Source organism: Eublepharis macularius, chromosome 14, assembly GCF_028583425.1.
Source record: "Eublepharis macularius isolate TG4126 chromosome 14, MPM_Emac_v1.0, whole genome shotgun sequence".
NCBI lineage: Eukaryota > Metazoa > Chordata > Lepidosauria > Squamata > Eublepharidae > Eublepharis > Eublepharis macularius.
Genome location: NC_072803.1, coordinates 21,866,953 through 21,890,145, shown reverse-complemented (window position 1 = coordinate 21,890,145; position 23,193 = coordinate 21,866,953). Strand labels below are relative to the sequence as shown.

The 23,193-nt window shown below is 45.0% G+C and overlaps 1 protein-coding gene across 3 annotated transcripts in view; it reads left to right on the top strand.

Annotated features, from left to right (window-relative positions):
• ZMIZ2 (zinc finger MIZ-type containing 2) overlaps positions 1–23,193 on the top strand; it is a 109,317-nt gene that overhangs the window by 17,283 nt on the left and 68,841 nt on the right. Inside the window, exon 1 of one of the 3 annotated variants that reach the window (XM_054997414.1) lies at positions 23,049–23,073. The exons of the other annotated variants lie outside the window; for them this stretch is intronic. Coding sequence (XP_054853389.1) covers positions 23,064–23,073 — 10 coding nt within the window. The 5' untranslated portion in view covers positions 23,049–23,063. Of the gene's footprint in view, positions 1–23,048; positions 23,074–23,193 lie in introns of those variants that run through there. 3 annotated transcript variants of the gene reach the window in all.

Here is a 23,193-nt window from a genome sequence, read left to right as displayed (position 1 = left end):
TGTTAGTCTCTTGCCATGAAAACCCTACCAGGGGTTGCCATAAATCAGCTATGACTTGAGGGCAGTTTCCACCACCCCAGGGGTATCTATTTTGCCCTAGGTTGCTCAGAAGTTCTAGCCCATATCCACATATTATTCTGTCTGTTTAGTTTAAATCAATCCATTTAAAATCCTTTGAAATCAATGCAGTTAGACTGGAGTAACTTTGCACAGGATTGCATCATTAGATGATTGATATTCTTGAAGACTAGGGTTACCAGCCTCCAAGTAGTGGCTGGAGATCTCCCGGAATTACACTCGTCTCCAGGACATAGAGATCAGTTCACCTGGAGAAAATGGCTACTTTGGGGGGGTGGACTCTATGGAATTATGCCATGCCAAGGTCCTTTCCCTCCCCAAACCCCACTTTTTCCAGGTTTCTCCAGGTTTCACCCCCAGATCTCCAGGAATTTCCCAACTTGGAGCTGGCAACCCTGGTGAAAGACTGTGGAGTTGGATAAGCCCAGTGAGATCTCCATAAATGTTATAGCTACCATGAGCTAACTATGTTAACATCTTTTGGTGCTACACTTCTGAAGATGCCAGCCACAGCTGCTGGCGAAACATCAGGAACTACAATGCCAAGACCATGGCAATACAGCCCGGAAAACCCACAACAACCATCGTTCTCCGGCCGTGAAAGCCTTCGACAATACATATTAATATGTCTTGATATGGTGGCAGCTACACTCTTGATTGTTAAATCAGTACAGAGATGGATCTGATTATAAAGTTGGCTGAGGATAAAATAATTGCTTGGCTTCTGGGTGATCACACATTGATGCTGCCATATCAGTAGCTGCCTTGGAAAATGCAGCAGCTGCATTGCAACCAAATTATTTCGGCTTAAAGAGTAAATAGAAATTCATGTACAGCAACTGCCAGCAAATTATAGCTGTTTCTTCATCCTGAGTTATAGCAGCTCTTCTCCAGCATGTGGAGATGCCTGAGAATGTGTGTGGTCCACATATGCATCTACACACTTTAGTAGTACAAGGAAGGGAAGAGAAAGCACCGAGGCATGGAGGTGGGGAGAAGGCAGCTTAGTGTGGTTAGTCTCTCTATCGAAAGGTTCTCTCTAGCATTGTCCTCTTTCCTGGGGCCCTAATATTAAGCAGCTGGTCAGTTGGCCGCTAATGTGCTCGGTTGCAGAAAGGAACAGAGAGAGAGAGAGAGAGAGAGAGAGAGAGAGAGAGAGAACGGGCTGCTTCCGTTTTTCTCAACCTTTGCTTCCAAACTGGAATGGTATCAGCAGACACCTTCCTCTAATTGTCGGCTTTCCAAATTTCCCCCATCCTTTGTGCATTCTTAATCAAACCTGCTTGATTGTTGAGCTTTTTGGAAAGAACACAGTCCAAGAGCAGTAATATGCTTTCTGCTTAGGAAAGTTTGATTGTTTTGAAGGACCTGCCCATGGATTTGTGCCACACATTGGTAGTTGTAAGGATAAAACAAAGGTGGAGAGAACGCTCTTCTAAGTTGCTTTGGGTCTCCATTGGGGAGGAAAGCAGGATATAGCTATCTAAATACATAACCACACCAGTGAATGCCCCTGAATGTTAAAGGATTGGTGGGGGTGGTTAAAAGTCACACAGCCACTCTATAACCACTTACCTAAATAACCAGAAATGCAGAGTGACACTGGAAGAATGTGTAAAAGGGCCTCCAAAGTAGGTTCAAAGTAGGTTGTTTTTTAACTTGAATGTCCCCACCCTTTCATTGTTGTACAAAACAAAAACCCAGTGATATAGAGCCAAAACACACGTTAAGAAAAACCTAGGTTCAGCACGTGTTCTCTTACCTCAAGGTTTGCTGGGATCTGTAGGCGTCCTGGAAGCTTAAAGTTTAGCATTTGCAGAGCAGCAAAAAGGGAAAGGGAAATACAGGCGCCTGTATTTTAAGCTTTAAGCTTCCAGGACACCTTTAAGCTTCCAGGACGCTTGCAGATCCTTTAAGCTTCCAGGACTTTAAGCTTCCAGGACCCCTACAGATCTTTAAGCTTCCAGGACGCCTACTTTAAGCTTCCAGGACTCCTACAGATCCCGGCAAACCTTGAGGTAAGAGAACACGTGCTGAACCTAGGTTTTTCTTAACGTGTGTTTTGGCTCATAGTTTGGAACAAAATTGAAATCGGAGTCCTTGGTCTGTGATAGATTGTGAGGATATCAGCCTATCTGGGAGGGGATTTTGTCAGGGCATTAATATGGTGCACAGTACTGGGGGTGGTGGGGTGGGAGTTGCTTTGACAAGGTTTTAGTCCTTTTTCCATGACAAAGGCATCTCTGGTGACAAAGCTGGTCCTTTTGTGACAGGAGCTATGCTCCCAAGGCATTTAATGTCTCTCAAGGTTCTAAGAGACTGGGCCTTGGCAGGGAGAAGAGTATACTTGTCCTGAAGGCCAAGGCTCACTTAAACATTTTGTAGTCTAGTGTGAATACCAAAGTGCACGGGCCTTTTTGTCAAGTGCAAAGTGAATGCTTAGACATGCCACTCTTAAAATATGACGAAGGGCCATTGGGAAAGAGCAATTGATCTGCTGTGTCTTATATGCGACTTCTGTCACGCTCGTTTGTTTTGTACTAGGGTAACCCAAAGTACAACTAAAATACAAATTGGACTTTAGGATAGCTTGGGGTATTGGGGCGTGGGGGAGAAGTGGTGCTTCCTTTTCCTTATTTGGAGTGTCCAAAGCAATTGCTATGCGACTTGAGTGGCAGGGAGAAAGGTGAACTATCATTTATTTATTTACTTCATTTATACTCTGCTTTTCTCCCTGGTGGGGACCCAGAGCAGCTGACATTGTTCACCTCTCCATTTTATCCTTACAACAGCCCTGTGAGATAGGTTGAGAGTGTGTGATTGGCCCAAAAGCACCCAGCAAATTTCCATGGGGATTTGATCCTGGGTTCCCCTGATCCTAGTCTGACACTGTAACAAAAATAAAGCCTGTTTCGTCTGCATTTGTAGAGGCAGGGGCACACAGCCTGCTTCAGAATGATTTATGTGTGGAAAATGTTGTTAGTCTCTAAGATTCTACTGGAGATGAATTTTGTTTTGCTACTACAGACTACCACAGCCACCAGCTTGCCCGAAACCGTTTACGTGTACATGTCCATCAGTGCTGAGACATCCATCTTGTCAGAGGGAACATAGTGTTGGTTAAAACAAAACAAAAACGCTAATTCTGAAAACAGTGTTGAATGTTGCAGTGCTAAGAGAGGCCATTGCTGTTTTTATTTGTATATTTTAATGCGTGCATTTTGAAAAATGTCCATGGCCACTCCTTTCCAAGGAAAGGCAAATAAGTCAGACAAGAATAGCAAAAGAAAAAAAAAATCCCCTCTCAGAACAGGCCCTGTGGGCACCTAGTTTACCCTTACTTGTGGGAATCCCCATACATGGGGATTCCCAAAGACAGTGCTGTCTCATCACAGCAATCTGTTCCCCCACCCACCATCTCCTTCCCTCCCTAGCAATGACCCTTACTTCTTGTCATGTAGGGAAGTATGTTGTGGGGAACTTTTAAACCTTCCAACCGTGGGTTGATTAGGTGAGATCACTTCGTGGAGATTGGCTTCCCCCCAAAATATCTTTTTACCACGGCTGTTTGAAATAGCTTTCAAGCCATTGGTTTGTGAACAAACACCTTGAGTGTGGACCCATCTTGCATTTGATTTAACCATCCTGTTAGGGTGGTGGGACTTGGTTTAAGTGTGAGTTTTTCTCTTGCTCCTTGGGTGTACCCATAGCAGCAACGTGGAGATTCAAATCTGATTGTTGGTTTTATGGGGGAACTAGCATAGACCCGATTCATATTGCAAAATAGAAAAGAGTCCAGTAGCACCTTTAAGACTAACCAACTTTACTGTAGCAGATGTCTGTATTTGTGCCAGTTTCTTCGTGAGGTTGATGGATTTCCTCTCCATTCGGCTGAATGTGATGCTTGCTTTCCATGGTCATAGATCCAGAGGAGTTAGCCGTGTTAGTCGGTAGTAGCAAAAGAGAAAAGGTCCAGTAGCACTACAGTAAAGTTGGTTAGTCTTAAAGGTGCTACTGGACTCTTTTCTCTTTTGCTACTACAGACTAACACGGCTAACTCCTCTGGATCTATGACCATGGAAAGAGCCGCATTCATATTGCAGGTAGTGGGACAGGGCTGTTATCTCTTGGGCGACTTTCCCTTCCCGCTCCCACCCTTGTGTAGAAATGGCCTGGAGGGAGGGAGGGAGAGTGGGCTGAATGCTCCCTGGTGGGTGCTGCTTCTGCTCCTTTTAGCTCATTGGCTCAGGTGTTAAAATTACACAATAGTTTCAGAGAATGAGAAACAGAAGGGTAAGGCCGGGGGACTGCAAAAAAGCTGCAGAGAAAGAGATTCTCCAGCGCTTGGGGGGGCAGGGTGAGGAAGGGGGCTGGGATGAGAAAAAAGAGGCTGATATGCACATGAGCCAAGAGAGAAGAAGCTCTGCAGACAAGAGGCAGTGGGGGGGGGAGCAGTCATAGAGTGTCATTATCTGATCAGCTGTGGCCTGGGAGGCTTTTAGAAATCTGGGTCAGAGCAACTCCGGATTCCTTGTGCTGGGGGATGGGATGTGCAGTCTCTGAACCACCTCCCCGCTGAACAAATTGGGCTGTGTACCAAGCATGGGCCTGGCCAGGGTGCTCTAGCGGCCTCCAGCTCTTTGCCTCCTGGCCACAGAAAGAAACCTGAGAAGCAGCGGTGGGTACCCACAGCAATCTGGGTGTGCTCTAAACTCATGCTTGGGAGGCCCTCCCCATCAGAGGACGGACTCTTTCTGTTTTCGCTCACTTAGAACAATTGGATTTATCTACCCACTGTTTTGCAAGCGTTGATGGTGTGGCAAAAGAGCATTTGGAGGTTAGCTGTTGCAAGGGAGCCTCTTTGTGATTCAGGGCTCTGAAGGGGATTAGAAAAAAAGAAACTGGTTTGTCTAGCTGAGAAGGAAGATGCCAGCTAAAAAGGAGCCCTCTGCATCCTGCTTCCTTGTGCAACTGAGATTTCACAGCTCAGTTGAAAGGTTTCAGTTGTGAGCTCTACGTATCTTCTCCTAAGAATATCAGAATACCCATGCTGGATCAGACCAAAGCTCCATCTTGCCCACCAACCTATTTCAAACAGTGGCCAGTTAAATGCCATACAGCAGTCCACAAGCGGAATACACAGACAGCTCCTTCACCTGCTGATTGCTGACTGCTCCCCAGCATCTGATCTTCAGCTGGGATGAACTGTGTGCTGCCTGGCAGAGGAAGGCTGGGCAAGAGACCAGAACAGGTTGGACCTGCTCTGGGGTGCAGACTGGGACGTGCTTGGCGTACAATGCCATGCCCCCTTTTTCAGGTGGAATAAACAATGGCAACACAACTAAAGGTTGCCTCTTAGCTTGTATTTTGAAGTGTGCAAAATGCACTTAGTGCTGGGAAAGAAATGCTCAACACTGGAATGAGAAGCTGAGTCCTCTCTTCGCCTCTCAGGGCAACTCTGAGGCAACTTGGGTAAAGCCCAAGTTGTGAATTGACAGTATATGAAGAAGCTTGGAAGGAGCTCCCGCCTCTCTTTGTCTGCCTCAAGCCCTTTCCTGGTATTTGGCAAACTGTTGATTGTCTGTACATCCGAATTGGGAAAATACAGTTGCTCAACCAGGATTGCAAACCATGGTTTATTCTCATTTTGCAATTGTAGTTTGCAGGGCAAGTGGAAACTATTGGTTGTCAAGTTTGGTTCTAATGGCAAATTTTGGTTTGCCCAAACCCACGAAGTGCCTATATAGTTTGTGATGGGAAGGAGGTGCCTATATAGTAAGGATGGGAAGGAGGGCTCATGGAACTGAGAGCATTGCTCCTTCTGAGGTGTTTCACTGCAGCTTGCCATTCCCGCTGAAACATGCCTGAGATTAAAGAGCTTCTGATATACAGCTTCTTTAAATGTTGTTCACTCAACACCAGGAGGAATTCTGAATTGTTCCCATTTCCCACCATCTAGCAGTACAGTCCTAAACAGAATTATGCTGTTCTGAGTACACTGGAGTCATTGAGCTTAGAAGGGTGTAACTCTATTTAGATATGCATTGTAAATCTTCTGCAGTCTGGATTGCTGATGAATCTTGGTATTTATCAGCTGCTCAGAAGTTACAAAAATAACACTTTGGTTTCCTCCAAAATGTTTAATTTCATGTTTATTTTTAAGAATAAAAACAGAAATGTTGGCTTTTATTTACATAGAGAGGGTGTGTGTGTTTTAGGTGGGTAGCCGTGTGGGTCTGCAGTAGAACAGCAGAATTTGAGTCCGGTGGCACCTTAGAGACCATCAAGATTTTGGGGGTGTAAGCTTTTGAGAGTCAGAACTCCCTTCTTCAGACAAGAAAGGGAGAGAATTATCAATATCCTATTGTATGGATCCTTTTTAGTTGTTTGCGTGACTTTAGGAATGGTTTAAAAAAAGGGGGTTTTTTTCTTTATCACAAGAGCTAGAAACGTAAGTAAATTAAAAAAAAATCTCATGCAAGTTTCTTAAGAGACTCAAGACCAAAGAACAGTGTTGATCTTGGCAGGATTTCTTTGTTTTAATAAAGTCACTTTATGTGCATGCTAACAAATATTATAGTAACATTGCCTAAAATAATTTTGGAAAATAACTTAGGAAAACAATTCTAATAGTTTAATGATTTTTAAATAATGCTAAGAAATACACACACATTTTGGCTGTTTTATGCTGAATTTACATAGCCAAAACAGGAGGCCTCCCTCTACCACTACAAAAATATTAAAGGGAGGAGGGGAAGTCCTAATTACGCCATCTGGCTGCTTGTGCCCTCTGAGGTTTCAAATTTCCTTAACTCCACCTGGGCCCCATTGAGCCAATTCTGACCTGAGATCCCTTTTTGATTTCGAAAGCACAGCTGTGGTTTAGCATCAGAGAGTGCTCAGATCGCTGGTAGCTAAATAAATAGGATGTCCTGTCTCTGTCCAGTGTTAGCTCCTTCATTCATTCCTGTAGCAGGATGCAACTAATCTATGAGAGGTCTTAGGATGGAAAACCAGTTTGGAGGTTTGGACCAGTTAATGGATGATGCATACCCATCCCCTGACAGAAACAATAGACTGGTTTTTTGAGCAAGTGTTTGCCTGTGATCTCCGCTTTATCCTTGGGGCCTTTTGCATTGGGCTCATCCGGTGCCATTTTTGGATGATGTCTTAAAGGACCCCTTTGTTTTACGCTGACCCTCAAGAGCAAAGCCTGCATAGGGGATGGGCACGAGATTTCTGAGATGTATCATTGGTTCAAAGTAGACCCATATGGTATTATTATTCCCAATGTTGTAAACATGTTTATATGGTGTTTTTTCTCCTGTGTCCGCAGAGTTAAAAATGTTCTATATGAAGCAGGCCTGAAGGTGATCCAGCAATGGAGTATGATCTGTTTCTTACAACAGTGTGGTTCCTTGTATTGTCTCTTGTATCTAGGAAAACAGGTTCATATCTTACCTTTGTGACCGACTCTCTGTGTAGCTCCCAAAACAGGAAGCTCCCTTATACTTTACCAGACTATTAACCTATATAGGTCTGTATTGTCTGCTGAGACTGGCAGGGGCTCTCCAGGGTCTTGGAAACATAAGAACCTGCTTGCTGGTAGGGTTGCCAACTCTGGGTTGGGAAATTCCTGGAGATTTGGGAGTGAAGCCTGCAGAGGAATGGGTTTGGTATGGGGAGGGACCTCAGCGGGGTATAATGCCATAGTGTCCACCCTCCAAAGCAGCGGTATTATCTAGGGGCACTGATCACTGTAGTCTGGAGACCAGCCACAGTTTGGTCTCCAGGCCCCACCTGGAGGTTGGCAACCCTAATTGCTGAGTTAGACCAACAGCCTATCTAGTCCAGCATCCTGTTTTCCACCCATGTCACCCAGAAGACCCATAGAGGTCATAGCCTCTCTCTTTTAATGCCCCTCAGCAACATGTATTCAGGAATATATTATCCAGAAGTCCCAGTTAGCCATCATGGCTACAGCTACCTTGCTGGCTAGTAAAGCCTTTTCCAACTCCCGCTTCAGATCCTGACGGTACTGGGGGGCTGAACTAAGGACATTCTGCATGCAAGACAGTCGCTCTGCTACTAAGCCAGAGCTTCTCCCTTGGGAAACTCCCTTGGTCTCCATTTCTCCATTCATAAAATGAAAGTAACCACAACTCGACTGGAGTGTAATTGCCACTTATTGGAGAGCCAGCATCGTGTAGTGGTTAGAGTATTGGGTTTGGTTGGCCTGCCTTTGTATCCTCACTCTGCCACTGGAGTTTGCTGGGTGACCTTGGGCCAATCACGCTCGCTCGGCTTAACCTACCTCCCAGGGTGGTGGTTGTGAAGATCAAAGGAACAAGGTGAAGAACAGTGTAAGCTGCTTTTGGTTCCCTGTGGCAGAGAAGAAGCAGGGCATAAATACTTTTTTTAATTCACACAAACACAAAAGATTGTCAGGCAAATTAAAAGTGCTGTACGGATAATAGTAGCAATGTACATCTCCGTTCACCCAAAATTCCCTGTGGATTCTGTTCTTTCTTTCATAAGATATCTCCACCCCCTTGTGAAAGCGGAAATTGTTTCCCAGTGGCCCTCCAGGCCTTGCCAAACTTCCCTCTTAGTTTTTTTTTGTCTAACCCCCCTCCTCACACACCAGGGTGACTCATATATGAGAAACAAACCAAAGCACCTCTCCTCCCAACTAAGCTTTGATTGTAGAGGGAGTGACCTTAAAGGGAATGTTAGAAGCAGCGTGATTGACAGGGAAATGTTCGTTTTGAAAGAAGGTGCTGGATAGGCAAATTTCCCTTTGCCAGATGGGCCTCATCCTCCCTCATTTTCTTCTAAGCTTTATCCTTTGGGATATCTGGCCTATTCTTAGGTTTGCTTTTCCAGGCAGGCAGTCGTAAGAAGCTCATTCTTACAAGTTATATTCATCAAGTATTTACCCCCCTTTCCTGAAGGCCCTGTATCTGTTTGGTCTTTTGGGGATGCTTTATTCAAATATGATCAGTGTACATTTACTAGGGTTGCCTTTGGCCTCTAGCATCTGAGTAGTGGGGTAGATGCCTCTGTCAAAACCATTTTTATCTTGCCCTTCTTCCAAGGAGCTTGGCATAACGTACATGACCTTTTCCTTTAGAGGGGCCATAGCTCAGCGGTAGAACATCGGCTTGGCATGGGAAGGCCCTGTGTTCAAACTCTGGAATTTACAGGTAAGAGGATCAGGTTGTGGGCAATGTGAAAGGCTACTGCCAATCTAAATAGTGCTGACCTTGATGGACCAATGGTCTGAATCAGCATAAGGAAGCTTCATAGTTTTCTTCTCTACTCCGTTTTATCTTCTCAAGAAACCTGTGAGAAAGTTATTTATACCCTGCTTTCTCTTTGATGGGGACTCAAAATCATTCTTTCATCCTCCATTTTACCCTCTCAAAAATAACCCTATGAGGTAACTTAGGCTGAGAGAGAATGACTGGCCCAAAGTCACCCAGCGAGCTTCCCTGGCATGGTGGGTTCAGACCTGGGTCTCTCTGATCTTAATCTGGCACTTGTAGTTTTGGCTACGAGAATGTGAGAGGTCCAGGGGCATTTAAATTTGGGCCTTCCCTTGTAGTCTAATCATTATGACTCCCTGGCTATCTTGTCTCATGTACATGCATCTCATCTAGTCCACAACCAGCCATGCCACACACTGCAGCTGCTGAGATACATATTTTGAACTAATGGCAACACGTTGTGGGCTAAGTATGTGTTAAAAATGCACTGGGGGAAAGCATCCAATGCTGTGGTCCTTGAATCCTCTGAGGGCAGGTTGTTGTAGAGTGCCTTCAGCTCTGTGCAGTGGAGATGGTGCTTAGGAGGGGGGAAAGGTAGAGTTGCCAGCTTCCAGGTGGAGTCTGGAGATCTCCCAGACTTACAACTGATATCCAGATGACGGAGATCAGTTCCTGTGGAGAAAATGGTGGACTATGGCATTATAATCTGTTGATCTCCAGCCCCTCGTCAAACCCCACACTCCCCAGGCTCCTCCCCTAAAATCTCCAGGTATTTCCTAACCCAGACCTGGCAACACTAGCAAATGGAGAATTACAGGCGTTTCCCTGTTTTCATTAGTATAACAGAGGAGGAGATATTAGATGTATTTGGCCCATTTCAGAGGTAGGATAAATCAATACCTGAAATCAATTTAATAAAATAAAATATATAGGTTGGAGAAATTTGGCAAAATTTTGGCTGCTGCAGCTAAAGAATGCATGTTGGAAAAAGCGTGCATCCATTAGGATTTGGATTTCAGACCATCAGGGATGCAGACAAGAGGTTTTTGCTTCTGTTCAAGCCTCCCCTGAGCTCTGAGTTTGCACTGTTCCTGTTGACCTCACGGTCCGGGCTTCAGTATACAAACTCAGTTGGGGGTGGGGTGGGAGAGGGCAGGACCTGGTGACTTGGAGAATCTCCGTGGTGCAAAAGCCCAACTTGGTTTACAGAGCATGTATGCAACATACTGAAAATCAGTCTGCAGTCCTCCTCCTTACCTCCACTCCTTTTGTTTGTACAAATATTGTTCAAAAGGAGGTGGCCAAATTCCTGGGGGCGGGAGGGGTGGGGAAGCACACACATTCAATATTTTATTTCAGGCTCATCGTTTCTTAAAGGGAAAGTTCAGAATCACATAATCTGAACCTGTTCCCACCATACCTTTTAACTCTCTTGGGGATCCTGAATTCCATGGAAAGGCGGCCTAGAAATGTTTTAAATGAATAAAACAAATGCTACTTGCTGAGTAATGTGATGGGTTTGCTTCTCTCTTTCTGAGCTTATTAATGAGTGGAGATTGTTGCTTGTGTCGGTGGTTGTGAGGTCCAGCTCATGGCATGGTGCCACAGTAAGGGGGGAAAAGGAGTCTTGTGGCAATTCAAAGACAAAACGAATTTATTGTGGCACAAGTGGTTGTGGTCTCTAGTTCACAAACGTTTATGCCACAATAAATCAGTTTGCCTTTAAATTGCCATTTCTTTTTGTTATTATTATTCCGTTCACAGCATCCGTACCATTGCTGAATATGAAACCTCTGGGTGATAATTGTGCCATATTAATGGAGCTCTCATTGTCTTCAACTGCAAAGAAAGAGGGGTGTGTGAGAGAGAGACCCCTTCCCTGGTAATCAATTTGCAGACCCCAGTCTACAGCCATATCTGTTCCTCGGAAAACTCTCTACCCTTGCAACTAGCTCTCCCCCCCTCCCCCAACTGATTTTGCAAAATGTGTTTCTTGGCTGAAAGTCATGTGCTGGGGTGGGGGGGGGGAGAGTAATGTTTAACCCTCCAGGCGGACTCTCTATCAGAGGCATTAAACTTTCCAGCTGCCTTGGCCTGCAAGTTTATGTTGCAAAGGGCAAGAAGTATTTTGCTACTAGTGGAACAGCAGAAGGCAGGTTAGTCTGCTGTGGAGATGAGTTTAAAACAATAGAAGATCTTTCAGTCCTGTGAGCCTCCACCTTCAGTCAGGCATGGCACATTACAGACTACCTCAGTGCTCGTTGGACCTGAGCTAAGAAGTCCTGGATTCAAGTTCCCTCTCAGCTCTAACATTTGCTGGGGTGACCTTGGGCCAGCCTCAGCCTAAATTACCTCACAGGATTCTTAGGGAAAGAGGGGAATGAAATAGAGTAAATCCTATATTTGCTGCTTTGAGCTCCAGAAACAGTGAGGAGCGAGCATTACAAAATAAATAAGCTACATGTGTCAGGAAACAGCTATTTAATGGCTTTTTTAAAAAAAAGTTGTGGGTCAAAATTGTACATAATTTGCCACTTGAACACCATGTCTAACATCCATGTTCATGTGAAGTGATGCTGATCTTATTGATAGCTTGCTGTCCTCTTGCTGGGGCCTTGAGGCTCCGGCTGTATCTTGGATGTGCTCTTCATAAAGGCTGATGAAAACGTTCACCTCTTGCCTTCGGAGGGTGGGAGATTCTTAGGGCCTCCGGCCAATTCACTTTCCCTAGCTGAGAGATAAACGCATCTATAATGCATAATCGGAAATATGCAAGTCACTGTTGGCTGCCTGCTGCTGCTAGCGAGAGGGGATAGTCCCTTTTCTCAAAGGCCCTTCCCTCAGAGGTGAAATGGGGATACCGTGCTAGGGTGGGGATAGAAGGTAGCTTTGCTCACGCTTGACATTCTTAATACTGATTAGCCTTAGCCCACTGATCTGTGTCATCCTCCCCCAGTGCGAGGGCACAACGCACAGCAGTCACCATGACTGGGCTGAAGGATATAATAAGCTGCTCCGCTTTCTTCTTCGAATAGCTGAGTTGTGTTATTGAAAAGGTAGGTGGTAGGAGTCATGCCAGGCAGAGAAAATAAATGCCAACTGTTGGGCTTTAGGGATGTGTGTGTGTGTGCGTGTGCGTGCACAATTCCCTTTTAGTGTAAGAAGCCAAAAACAGGAAAAGCAATATTTGGCTTCTTACACTAAAATGTGTGTTAGGCTGTCCACGGCCCTGAAACTTGTTGCTCTTAAGTTCCGTGATGACGGGAAGGCTCTTAGCACATGCTCAGATGTGCTGGGTGAATACAGTTGGCTGCTTACCAGAGGGCTATTTGCCATTGTGTGTATGTAAGTCTCTTGATAAGATGGTTGGCTGTTTGTCCTGCCAAGCTGTGAGGGGAAACTACCACTTACCAGGTATCTGACAAAGGAAGCTTTGACTCTTGAAAGCTCATACCCTGGGAATCTAGTTGGTCTTTATGGTGAATTTTGCTCTTCTACCACTTATCTGGATTTTTGATTTGGTGCAGAAGTGTGGTAGGAGAAAGCTCATAAGTTTGTGCTTTGCTTGCAGAAGGGAACAAGGTTTTTTTGTTGCCTGGTAAGACAGCAACCGTGGGCTCTCAGGTAAGATTCCCCTTGGGCCACCTCTCATGCTACCGAGATCAAATCCAGACATTATATGAAAACAAGTTGCATGATTTCCCCATCTCCATGTGTTCCTGGGATGATCAGTGTCTCTAGAATTATGTCTCCTTAGCCCCCCTCCCATGGCTCTGTTTTCTGGCATATTCAGTGGTGGGTGTTGAGGGTAGTGCTTTTTCTGCCTGAAACTCTGAGGAGTCTGCCCTTCAATGTAAACAATACCAAACTAAGTGGACCAGCAATCCGATGTGGTATAAGGCAGCTTCGGAAGTGATAAGATTCTCTTTGCTGCTTTGCAAAATGATGTGGGTGACTAGCCTTGGGTACACACTTTGGAAAGTTACCACTTGATAACAGCTTTCCATGGTCAACCACTGACTTCTTTTTTCTTCATTCTCACTTGAATCCCCACGTAAATGAAAGCTCAGTCACTCTCTTGGCCTAACCTACCTCATAGGGTTATTGCAAGAATAACAGTGGAAGAGGAAAAGAGGATGTAAGCTGCCTGGGGGGGGGTCTCCCTTTGGGGAGAAAAGCAGGATATTGATATCTAGATAAATAATCAATAAATGCCACCTGTCTTCTCAGCGTGCATGATTACATCTTCTGGGCATCAGGATCTTTCAGAGGGAAGGTGGCATGGATATTATCAGATCTTGGAAGCTAAGCAGGGTCATAGTTGGATGGGAGACCACCGAGGAAGACTCTGCAGAGGAAGGCAATTGCAGGCCACCTCTGCTTCTCACTTGCCTTGAAAATGCCTTGCTGGGGTGCCATAAGTCTGTTGCGACTTGACAACCCATACATATGTGGTTGTTACAAATAATACCAGAAAAACTAATTTCACAAAAAATAAATAAAATGGGGTGCTGACACCAAGGCTGCCTAAAATTAGACCCTGGTTTTGAGGGAGTTTGGGAAGGGATGATACGATACTTGGTTAACTGGCACTTTAACACTGTTGGGGAGGTGGGGGGGGGGCTTGATGCTTTTCTCCCAGCCTTATTCACACATAGCATTTACTTGGTAAATTTTGCTGTGGGATTTTCTACAGGAAATATTCCTAATTGTTGGGGCTTTGCGAATCACTGGCTGGAGTGTTTTTAAAGCAGAGTGGGAGGTTTCTGCACTGCCTGGGGAGTATTTTTCATTAAACAGAGAGTGTGCAAAACAGGCCCTCAGCCTTACTGTCATAAACCCCAGCAGTGCTTTCGAACATTCCTTAGAGACGAGCATTCAAGAAAGGGTCCGAGAGTTCTGGAATTAAGAACAGTTGTGAGGGGAAATCAGAGCAGATGGGGACAAGTGACACTGGGAGTAATTAAAACATAAAGGCAGAATTGAGAAGTAATTTTGATAAAACTTTATTATAGGAGTAGCAGGTTTAGATGGGGAGGGGGGAACAGTTAGATGTGAATGCACCTGTTGAGACGATTTGTTCCCACAGCGAATGAGAAGATTTTTGGCAGTATATGCATCTTAATGCTAAAATGGTAAGCGTGCGTACAAAGATGTATATCTCAGTGCACAACGCAAATGTGCTTGTGGTTTTATTTCTAGGAAGCAAGGCTAATTTGCGACAAGGCTGAAGAATGGCTTTCTTCCTCCATCTCCAAGAAAAAAAAATGTTCCCGCTCCAGCTTCAGTTCTTGAAAACATTATACATGGCGTGGAGAAAGTAGAGGGACGAAATCTCCCTTGATACTAGAACTTGGGGGTCACCCATTGAAATTCATGGGCAGCTGATTCAAGACAGACAAAAGGAAGTACTTGTTCTTCACACAATGTGTAATTAATTTATGGAAATTGCTGCCGCAGGACACTGCGTGGGCCACAGCAAATCATGGAAGATGCAGGTCAATAAATGTCTTATCAGCCATGATAGCTCATGGGAATCTCCCAGTTCAGAGACAGTGTAACTCTGAATATTGAGTATTGGAGTGGGGTGAGGGTGGGGGACTGAGGAAGGGATCGGGTTGGCCATTGCAGGAAACAGGATGCTGGACTAGATAAGCCTGTGGCCTGACCCTATATTGCTGCATTTATGGTGCCCTGAGGCTCTTGGGCGAGGCAAGAGCTAGCACTTCCCACTGATGCTTTTCCTACCTGCATCACTGCAGGTCTCCATACAATGGCGATTGGACAAGTAGGGGTGTGTCACCTGAACCCCGCCCCCATCTACGAGCCAGAGCAGCAAATGTTCCTTTCCTCTTCCTCACCCACTTGTTATTAAAGACAGCATGGGACACTGTGCAGCATGCATCAAAAGATGCTTGAGGAAGGAAGAGGGAAGGTGCATGGGCTGCTCCAGAGCTTGGGATGGGTAGTGGGGCCGTATGTCATGGCTTGGTAAAGTGGCGAGGCAGTGGTTCCTGTCTCCCCAAATCTGCTTAGGCCACTGCCTTGCTTGGCCATGTCTTCACACTGAACAATGCACACAACAACATGGTTCAGCCTTATTGTTAGCACAGAAATGTTTGTATCACGCCCAAGCATTCTTTAGTAACTTCTACCAGTCCAGCTCCTGCTCTGGCAGCTTTAATGGACCTCAAGGACTTCCTGTCTCCCTTAGCCAGCTAATTCCTGTTGGGGCAGGTTGAGGCTTGTTTTGGGAAGGAGGGGGAGGATGAGATAGAGTTGGGATAGCTTGCCATGTTGCATTTGGACATTCTGCCAAGGATTGTCACCTGGCAGATATTTTTAAAGCAGACTTGACTCGTTTGGGTTTGTTCCACACCCCCCCCCCCACTCCTGACTATTTGTTTAATTGGAGTTTTTTTAAAAAAAAACCTGCAATTTGCAATTTCTATTATTGCAAAATTAAAATAATCACATTAGCATTAATCACCCTAGTGCTTAAAGAAAAAAATGTGGGGTGTGTGTGTTTTTTATTTAACAGACACCTTCTATGAAGCAAGCTACATGCTCACTTCGGCAATGGCTGCTAGTTTTAGGGTCTTTTTGGAGGCAAATGACAAGGCTAAGTTCTTTCTTTCTCTCCCACCCCCAACTCTTAAACCAAGGAAGGCTTGGAACAAAATTCTTAGGGCTGCAAGGCAGGTTCCCTTTCAGGTATCCAGACCTGTAATGATTATAGGTCAAAACCCATCCTACAACCACTTTACCTTGGGGTCGGTGGAAGGTATCTTCTTGGCAAATAGCTTTTGCAGGGTAGTAAAGAGTCAGTGTCACCGGGAAGTATGTCGTTCTTCTTCCCTTTCCAGCCCAAATAGATTCCAACTTTTTGGGAAATGGGCCTGTACCAAACATATAGCCCAGTTTGGTACATCAGCTATGAAGTTTGCTCAATTCAGTCTGGTTTTTTTTTCTTTTTCAATTAGGCAGCCAGTATTGGAGATCTTCTGTTCTGCATACTCACATGCTCACTTTTTTGAGTTCTTTTCTATTGTTGTTTGTAGACCTGCCTGTAGAACCAGATTTTCCCTGGCAGAATGAAGTGGTTTCCAGTCTGACTCATGCTTAATGTGAAGAATTGCACAAGAAGTGTTAGAAAAGGAGCGAGTCAGGTCTAGATACAAATTTAATTTATTGTTAAGACTTAATTGTCATGACAAATAAAAGATATACAAAGTTAGCACAACACAGGACCGGAAAAATGTGTTGTAATATCACACAATCAACTATATTATCAGAAAATCTTTGGCGTTGTCTTAATTTTTTGTGTGTGTCTTGGCCAATGATCCCTCTTGATCCCTGTTGCCACCAACTAACAAGTACACAGTTTCATGCTGGGCTAGCCAAAATCTGATTCACTGTAAAGACTGGACTAGGTATATATCTCTATATATGAGGCAGGAACAGTCAGACAAATAGCGAGGAAGATCTCCCATTGTTTTACTTTCTCAAATGCAATGTCTTGACTCATAACAAGTTTTTCTGGAATGACTATCCAGGAGCATTGAAGGAAACCTGAATCACTGAAGGAAACCTAAGTTGGAATTTGAATAAAGTGATTTTTTTTTAAACTGCGAGCTTCCCTGAGGTACAGCCTCATCCTGTGGATGGAAGTAGATGTGGCTCTTTTGATTGATAGTAATTGTGAAAGTGGCTCTCTGCATCCCACAGAGTGTGAGTACCACTGACTTAGGTCAATAACTTTCTGTATTTGAGTATACGTATGTAGGGATAGTGTAGCAGACGTTCCTTATCCCTGTGAGTAAAACAGTGGGGGTTAGAAAGACCTCAACCTCCTTCTGCTTCTCAAAAGAAGGAATCACATGCATATTCCCCTCAAACAATGACTGATTTCTGCCATCAGAGAGCAGGGCCCAGGTGCACGCCCTGGCTAAGGACTGGCCTGTAGATTTTTTTCTCTTCACATAATAAATATCTGTTCTGTTCATGACTAAGCCTCATACTCAATGGCTAAGATTACATCAGGTCTGGCAAGAAGGGAACACAGGTGTCCCTTTACCTTCTCCTCAAGCCCTCCATGTTCTCCCCTTTGCTCTCCTCAGTTTCAAAGAGCAGTGTTTGGGAGGTGGTAATTTGGGCTATCAGAAAGCATATTTTCTTTCATTTTACTCATTTATTTTCTTTGTTTATACCCTACCTTTCTCTCCAGTGGGGACCCAGAGCAGCTTGCATTGTTCTCTCCTCCATATTATCCTCACAACAATCTTGTGGGGTAGGTTAGGCGAAGTGGGTGTGACTGATCCAAGGTCACTCCGCAGGCTTCCATGGCAGAGCAAGGGTTTGAACCTGGCCCTTTCAGATGGTAGTCTGACACTCTTAACCACTACACCACAATGGCTCTCTTTCCTTCCTAGCAGTCTGATCCCTGAGCTGCACACCACTGAATCACTTTAGGAAAGCGAGGAGGAAAGCAAGAGGCGGCTATGGGGGTTTGGAGTCAGGCAACACCAGCGTATGGGGATGGGGGCTAGGACTGGGATACTGGCAGGAAAATGCAGCGGGATGTGAACCTTCTTGGCAGCTCAAGGAAAGGTCTCACTGCCATCCGCCGCACCCCAGGGAATGCGGGGATCACAGGTGGAGAGGGGATGTTTGTGTGTCTTGTTTTCTCTGGTGGCATGTATGTGTTTGTGTGCATGTACTCGAAGCTGTGTCCTCCTTGAATCCGCCAGCGCTCTCACGGTGGCGAGGAAGAGATCTTAGCTCTTTTCCTTCTGGATAGAGCAAATATATGTGAGTGTATGAGGTTTGGCAGCAGCTTCCACCCTGACCTACATATACTTACTGGAAGGTGTGCATAGAGCCAGTGGGTATGTTCATTCTTGCTCCATACAATTGGCAGTGCTGACGTTTGGTTTCAGGGTTCCTGATTGCACAGAGAGAACCATACACATCTAGGCTCCATGCTTACCTTCAAAACAATGGGTAGAAGACAGGCAGAGCCTGCCATAGTGATCATCCCCCCCCCTTCACATTCATTCTACCCACAATGTCTTCTGGAAAGAGTTGTAATCTCTTTTCATGTGAGTCTACTGAGAAAGGGCACAATTCTGTCTCATTGAAGTCCAGCAGTTATGCCCCAACCATTAACTGGATTTGCCAGAGGTCTAGGACAGGAAAGGTGAGATTGGTTACAGGTGCCGTGCAATGCATCCCTGAAGAACTTGGGCTGGGAGGAGAAATCTTGGTGTTGGGAAGGAGCAGTCACCCCAACAATGTGGACTTCTGAACAAGGCTCTTCCTTATCCATGCTTGTTGGTTATGATGATACACATGGCAAGTTTTCCCATGTGGTAACAGTCCATGGGTTGTTAGGCAGATGAACTTACAGACAATTTGCCCTCTGATAACAGAGACCTGAGCAAACAGGGTTTAAGGAATATTGCCTTTGTAAGGACTGCCTCTTCCATGACCTCCCCCATTTTAAGACTGGTGTGTGTGATTTTAATCCCTGTTTTATACTGAGTCGCCAAGCTGAACTCAGAACATCAGAGGCAAAACAGTTCTTTTAATTTTGAAGATAATTCAAAAAAGATGTCAGATCTCAGAACAGGGAAATGGTTTTTCCACTGCTTAGTAATTACTTTTCTTGTACTTTCTTAATGTAATTCATCCTATTGTCTTGAAAATGTAAAGGAAGTTGTGGGGAGAGATGTCAGAAGGGGAGAGAGGCAAGGGAATGTTGAACTATTAGACCATCAGAAGACACGATCTCTTCTGTAATAGCACAAGGCATATTCACTTATGCCTAAAAGACTGTGTGTGAATAACTATGCAGGAATGCATGAGCAACATTTGCCAGCTGATTCTATTATTAATAATTTCTGCAACACTTTGCATGGAAAGTGCTTTAACGCTCGTTTATGTGATGTGCGCTCTCTACAGACCCATTAAGGCAGGCTACTGTTACTCGCTTGTAAGCTGAGGTAGGGATCTAAGTTGACCAAGAAAATGGTTATGGTTGATTGTATCTAAGACAGCAAGGACCAGGGAAAGTAGAACAGTGATTGTGGTTGCCCAATCAAACCTTCCTCATGTGTGAAAAGGCTTTAGGGCACATGATATGAAAGCGTACCGTGCCAGGCACTCTTCTGTGCTGCCCCAGTTGTGTGTGTGTGGGGTGGGGGTGGGGGTTAGGGTGCTGCCCTGAGGGGAAAATTGGGGCAAATGAAATAGCTCACAGAGAGCCCTGCTGAATTTACACGGTTGCTTTGCTGATCCTATTCTGCTTTCAGAATTAGCCAGTGCCCACAAACTGCAGTTATGAGTCTTTCTCATTTTACTTTGGTTTTATTTCATATGGGAGGGTTTTTTTTGGCAGCCATTTCCTTGCTCTTGTGTGAGTTGGTGCCCATGTTTATGTCTCTCTAACCTTTCAGATGAATTCTGGGAGAACTGTAGATGATCAAATGGGAGACTGATGTGTTTCTCTCCCAAGTGTACCACCCAGCCTTCTTAACATTAGCAGAAATCGTTGCATGTTGGGACTTGTAGTTGCCAGGGCCAGCATCTCCATGTTAAACTCAAGGAGAACTGCCATCTGCTCTTCACGCAGGAGAGCCGCAACACAGCCCTTGCAGGCTTCTGGCAGACTGCCAGGCGAGCTCTCAGCTGGAACTGCGCTTGGGTGCATCTGTGCCAAGGCCAGGGTGTCTCGCTGTTCCTGGGATCAGGTGACCTGCTGCTGCTGCTTGCTGCACACAGAGGCGATGCTGCTGCTTTCTGGATGACAATCCACAACTGACAACCTCCCAGGGCCAGGCTGTACCTAGGAAGTATAGTGCTGTGACCAAGAGACTTGGCTGGAGATGAACATAGCTTTTTCTTCATTCCTTCCCTCTGCCAGGAATAAGCCAAACTGCCTTTCCCCACACCTCCTTGTCCTCAGTAGCAGTACACATCGGTAATAAAGCAGTATGACTTGCATATTATTTTTTCACAGTTCTGGGAAATGCCCAAAGGGGGGGGGACTAGTGCACCTGCTCTGTGAGAAAATTTGGGTGGTCTAGTCTGTGCATCTGCCCACTTTTATGCGATACCCAGGAGTGTCAGAAGAGAATGTCTGTGTCACCCATATCACCTCTGTGCCCGCTTCTTGTAATATGTGAAGCAGACCTCAGACTGGACTCTGAGTTCACTTCTTGAGCTACAGTCTGCTTTCTTGGTTACGGCCTCAAAGACTGAAAGACCCATCTGTTCTTGTTTCAGAGCCCTTCCTTTTCCTTCAAAGAGAAAGACCTGTATTTTGCTAGGACAACATAAACCAAAGATTATTGCTTCCACCCTTTGCCTTTCCCTTCTCCCAGCTCTTGCGATGCCCAACCCTACTAAGACTGCCAGCCTGTGCAAAGTACAATAAACATCATGAACCCTGGGGAATTGTCCCTCTCACCCCCCCCCCCCGCCGTTTTTTGTGAATAGGTAACTGATTCTTGATTACAACAGATTTCTTTATATTTTGGTAGTGCGTGTATTGATCCTGAGTTTAGCAAATTATCTAGATGGAGTGGATTTGATGGAGGCTGGAGGCCACTTGGTAGAATATTTCATGGCTCCATGGCTATCCAGATTGTTGCCCCTCTCAGCTTTCCCTTGTTCTGAAAGAGAGAGGGCGCAGGGAGGTAGTGGTCCCAAGTTCCTTGATTCCTGCCCCCCCCAGCCCAGTTACAGAATTACACCCACCACAGTTTCTATTGCTCTTCCCTCCCTCCTTCCATCCCTCGCTGGTGCATTCTTTCACAACCCTCACACAGCTTGCTTGCAGGGGCGGGAGACCACTGCAGCCAGCAACAGGAACTTAAGCCTGAAGGCACTTCCTGGCCTCTTAACCCTTTCTCTTCCCCTTCCCTCCAGGGGCCCAGCATGTAGTAAATGACATTTCATGCTCTCCCTTTCTGTGCTCAGATTTCGTAAGCTAGACTCAAACATGCCGGAAATTTAATGCCGCCTAACCTGGAATGCTAGATGTATGAAAGGCTGGTTGCAGTTACTTTCATGACAAGTAAATAATTGTTCTTTTGCATTATTAGCTGCTATATTCCAGGGTCAGGTTCTCACTGGAGAGGACTGAAGTTTCCTGTTTGTTTTAAAAAACGAACCTGTTGTTGCTAAAGGGTAGTCAAGGAAATTTAGAGATACAAAGTGAGAAATTAAAAAAAACACTTGCAGCATTGTAACAGCTAATGCAATTTATTGTAGCATTCGAGATTAGATCCCATGTTCTCTGCTGGCATACGTGTAAATAAAATTGTATATAGACACACACAGGCATACATATGGATATGGGGGAGGGGATTGTAAACAGGCGTAAAAGCCAATAAATAGAAGATACATTGCTAGCTAAATTCTATACAAATCTCAAATGTACTGAAGGCAAACACAGAGACCATCGACAATACTGGTATTGGACAATAACACAAACTTCCTTGCTTTGTGATATAAATTTAGCACATGTACTAGGAGAGAAATCCCTGGTCTGAAATTAGCCCTAATTAAACTTGCTGATAAATTCTAGTTTAGTAATTTCACACCAGAGTCTCCCTTTGAAGAGCGGTAGCTCTTGAGGCAGCAGTAAGGCTGCTGGGAGATTGAAATGTACTCCATTTGATTTCTGAATGTTTCCCCTTTTTATATCAGATTTCTGCCCTTTTGTGTAAAGGTTAACCTATTTGTCAGGTGATAGCATCTAACGTGTTGGAGAATGAATGAGTGTACACTCTGTGTATGAAACGGGGTATAGCTAGGAGATGAGAGGTTGCTAGTGCCACTCTAGCTAAGTGAAAGAGGAGGCACAGCTCCTCCTTGATCTGTAGCATGTGGCTTTGATGCTGGGGGGGGGAGGGTTGTTGGGGGGGGAATAGCAAAACCCAGTTTCCAGCAGAGAAAATGGCCGTAAATTTAGCAGATCTGGAAATGGATAAGAATGGGAAATTACCCCAACTTTGAAAGCCAAAGATGGCTATAGAGGACTGAATGCAAATTGCTGCTGCTGGTGGACAGCAGGGTATGTTTGTTTAGTTGTGATTGACATTCCAGAAATATCTGTTTCTGCAGAGTATCTCAGTTCTACCAAACTTCATGAATATTGTTTTATTTTTAGCCAGGCCAGGGCTAGAGAGAGCAGAGGCTCTCTCCCTCTCTCTTCTGTCCTGGAATCTTTTTATATATTTCCATTCCCATTTTGTAAGTCTTGGTAAAAGTCATGCAAATGTTCTACGTGACTTTAGTTGGATCTAGCCTGGAAAGGGGTGGTGGGTGGTGTGGATGAAGGCGAGAGGGCCGTTCTTTGCCCCCTGGGCACAAGGGCTGTGCCTGACTAGCTGGTCACCTCCTGCAGTGCCGTAGTTCCAGGCTGCAGTTATGGAATGGAACAGTCTGTTTTCCTTGTTCTCGGAACATGTTCTGCACAGAGGCACTTGGCGTTCAGAGAGAAAGCGTAAGGACTTGCTGTGTCACACGGAGTGGGGTGCCGTCAGGCAAGCAGGGGAGATATAGCTGGACCCTTCAGACTCAGCTCTACTATCGGAGACGTGCACTGCTCAAGTCAGCATTACTTTAACCACTCCAGAACGCTTCATTCCCACAAGCCTCTTGAAAAACCAAGGATATGAAATAAGCGTAGAAGGAGTTCTTGCCCAGATGTGTGATGGTGAGTGATAAGCATCTATAAACTGGCCATTGATATTTAAATGCTAAGGCCATAACACCTGGAATAACTATAAATGCAGTCTAAGGGAGTCAAATGCAGTTCAGTTGTCCCACCATACCT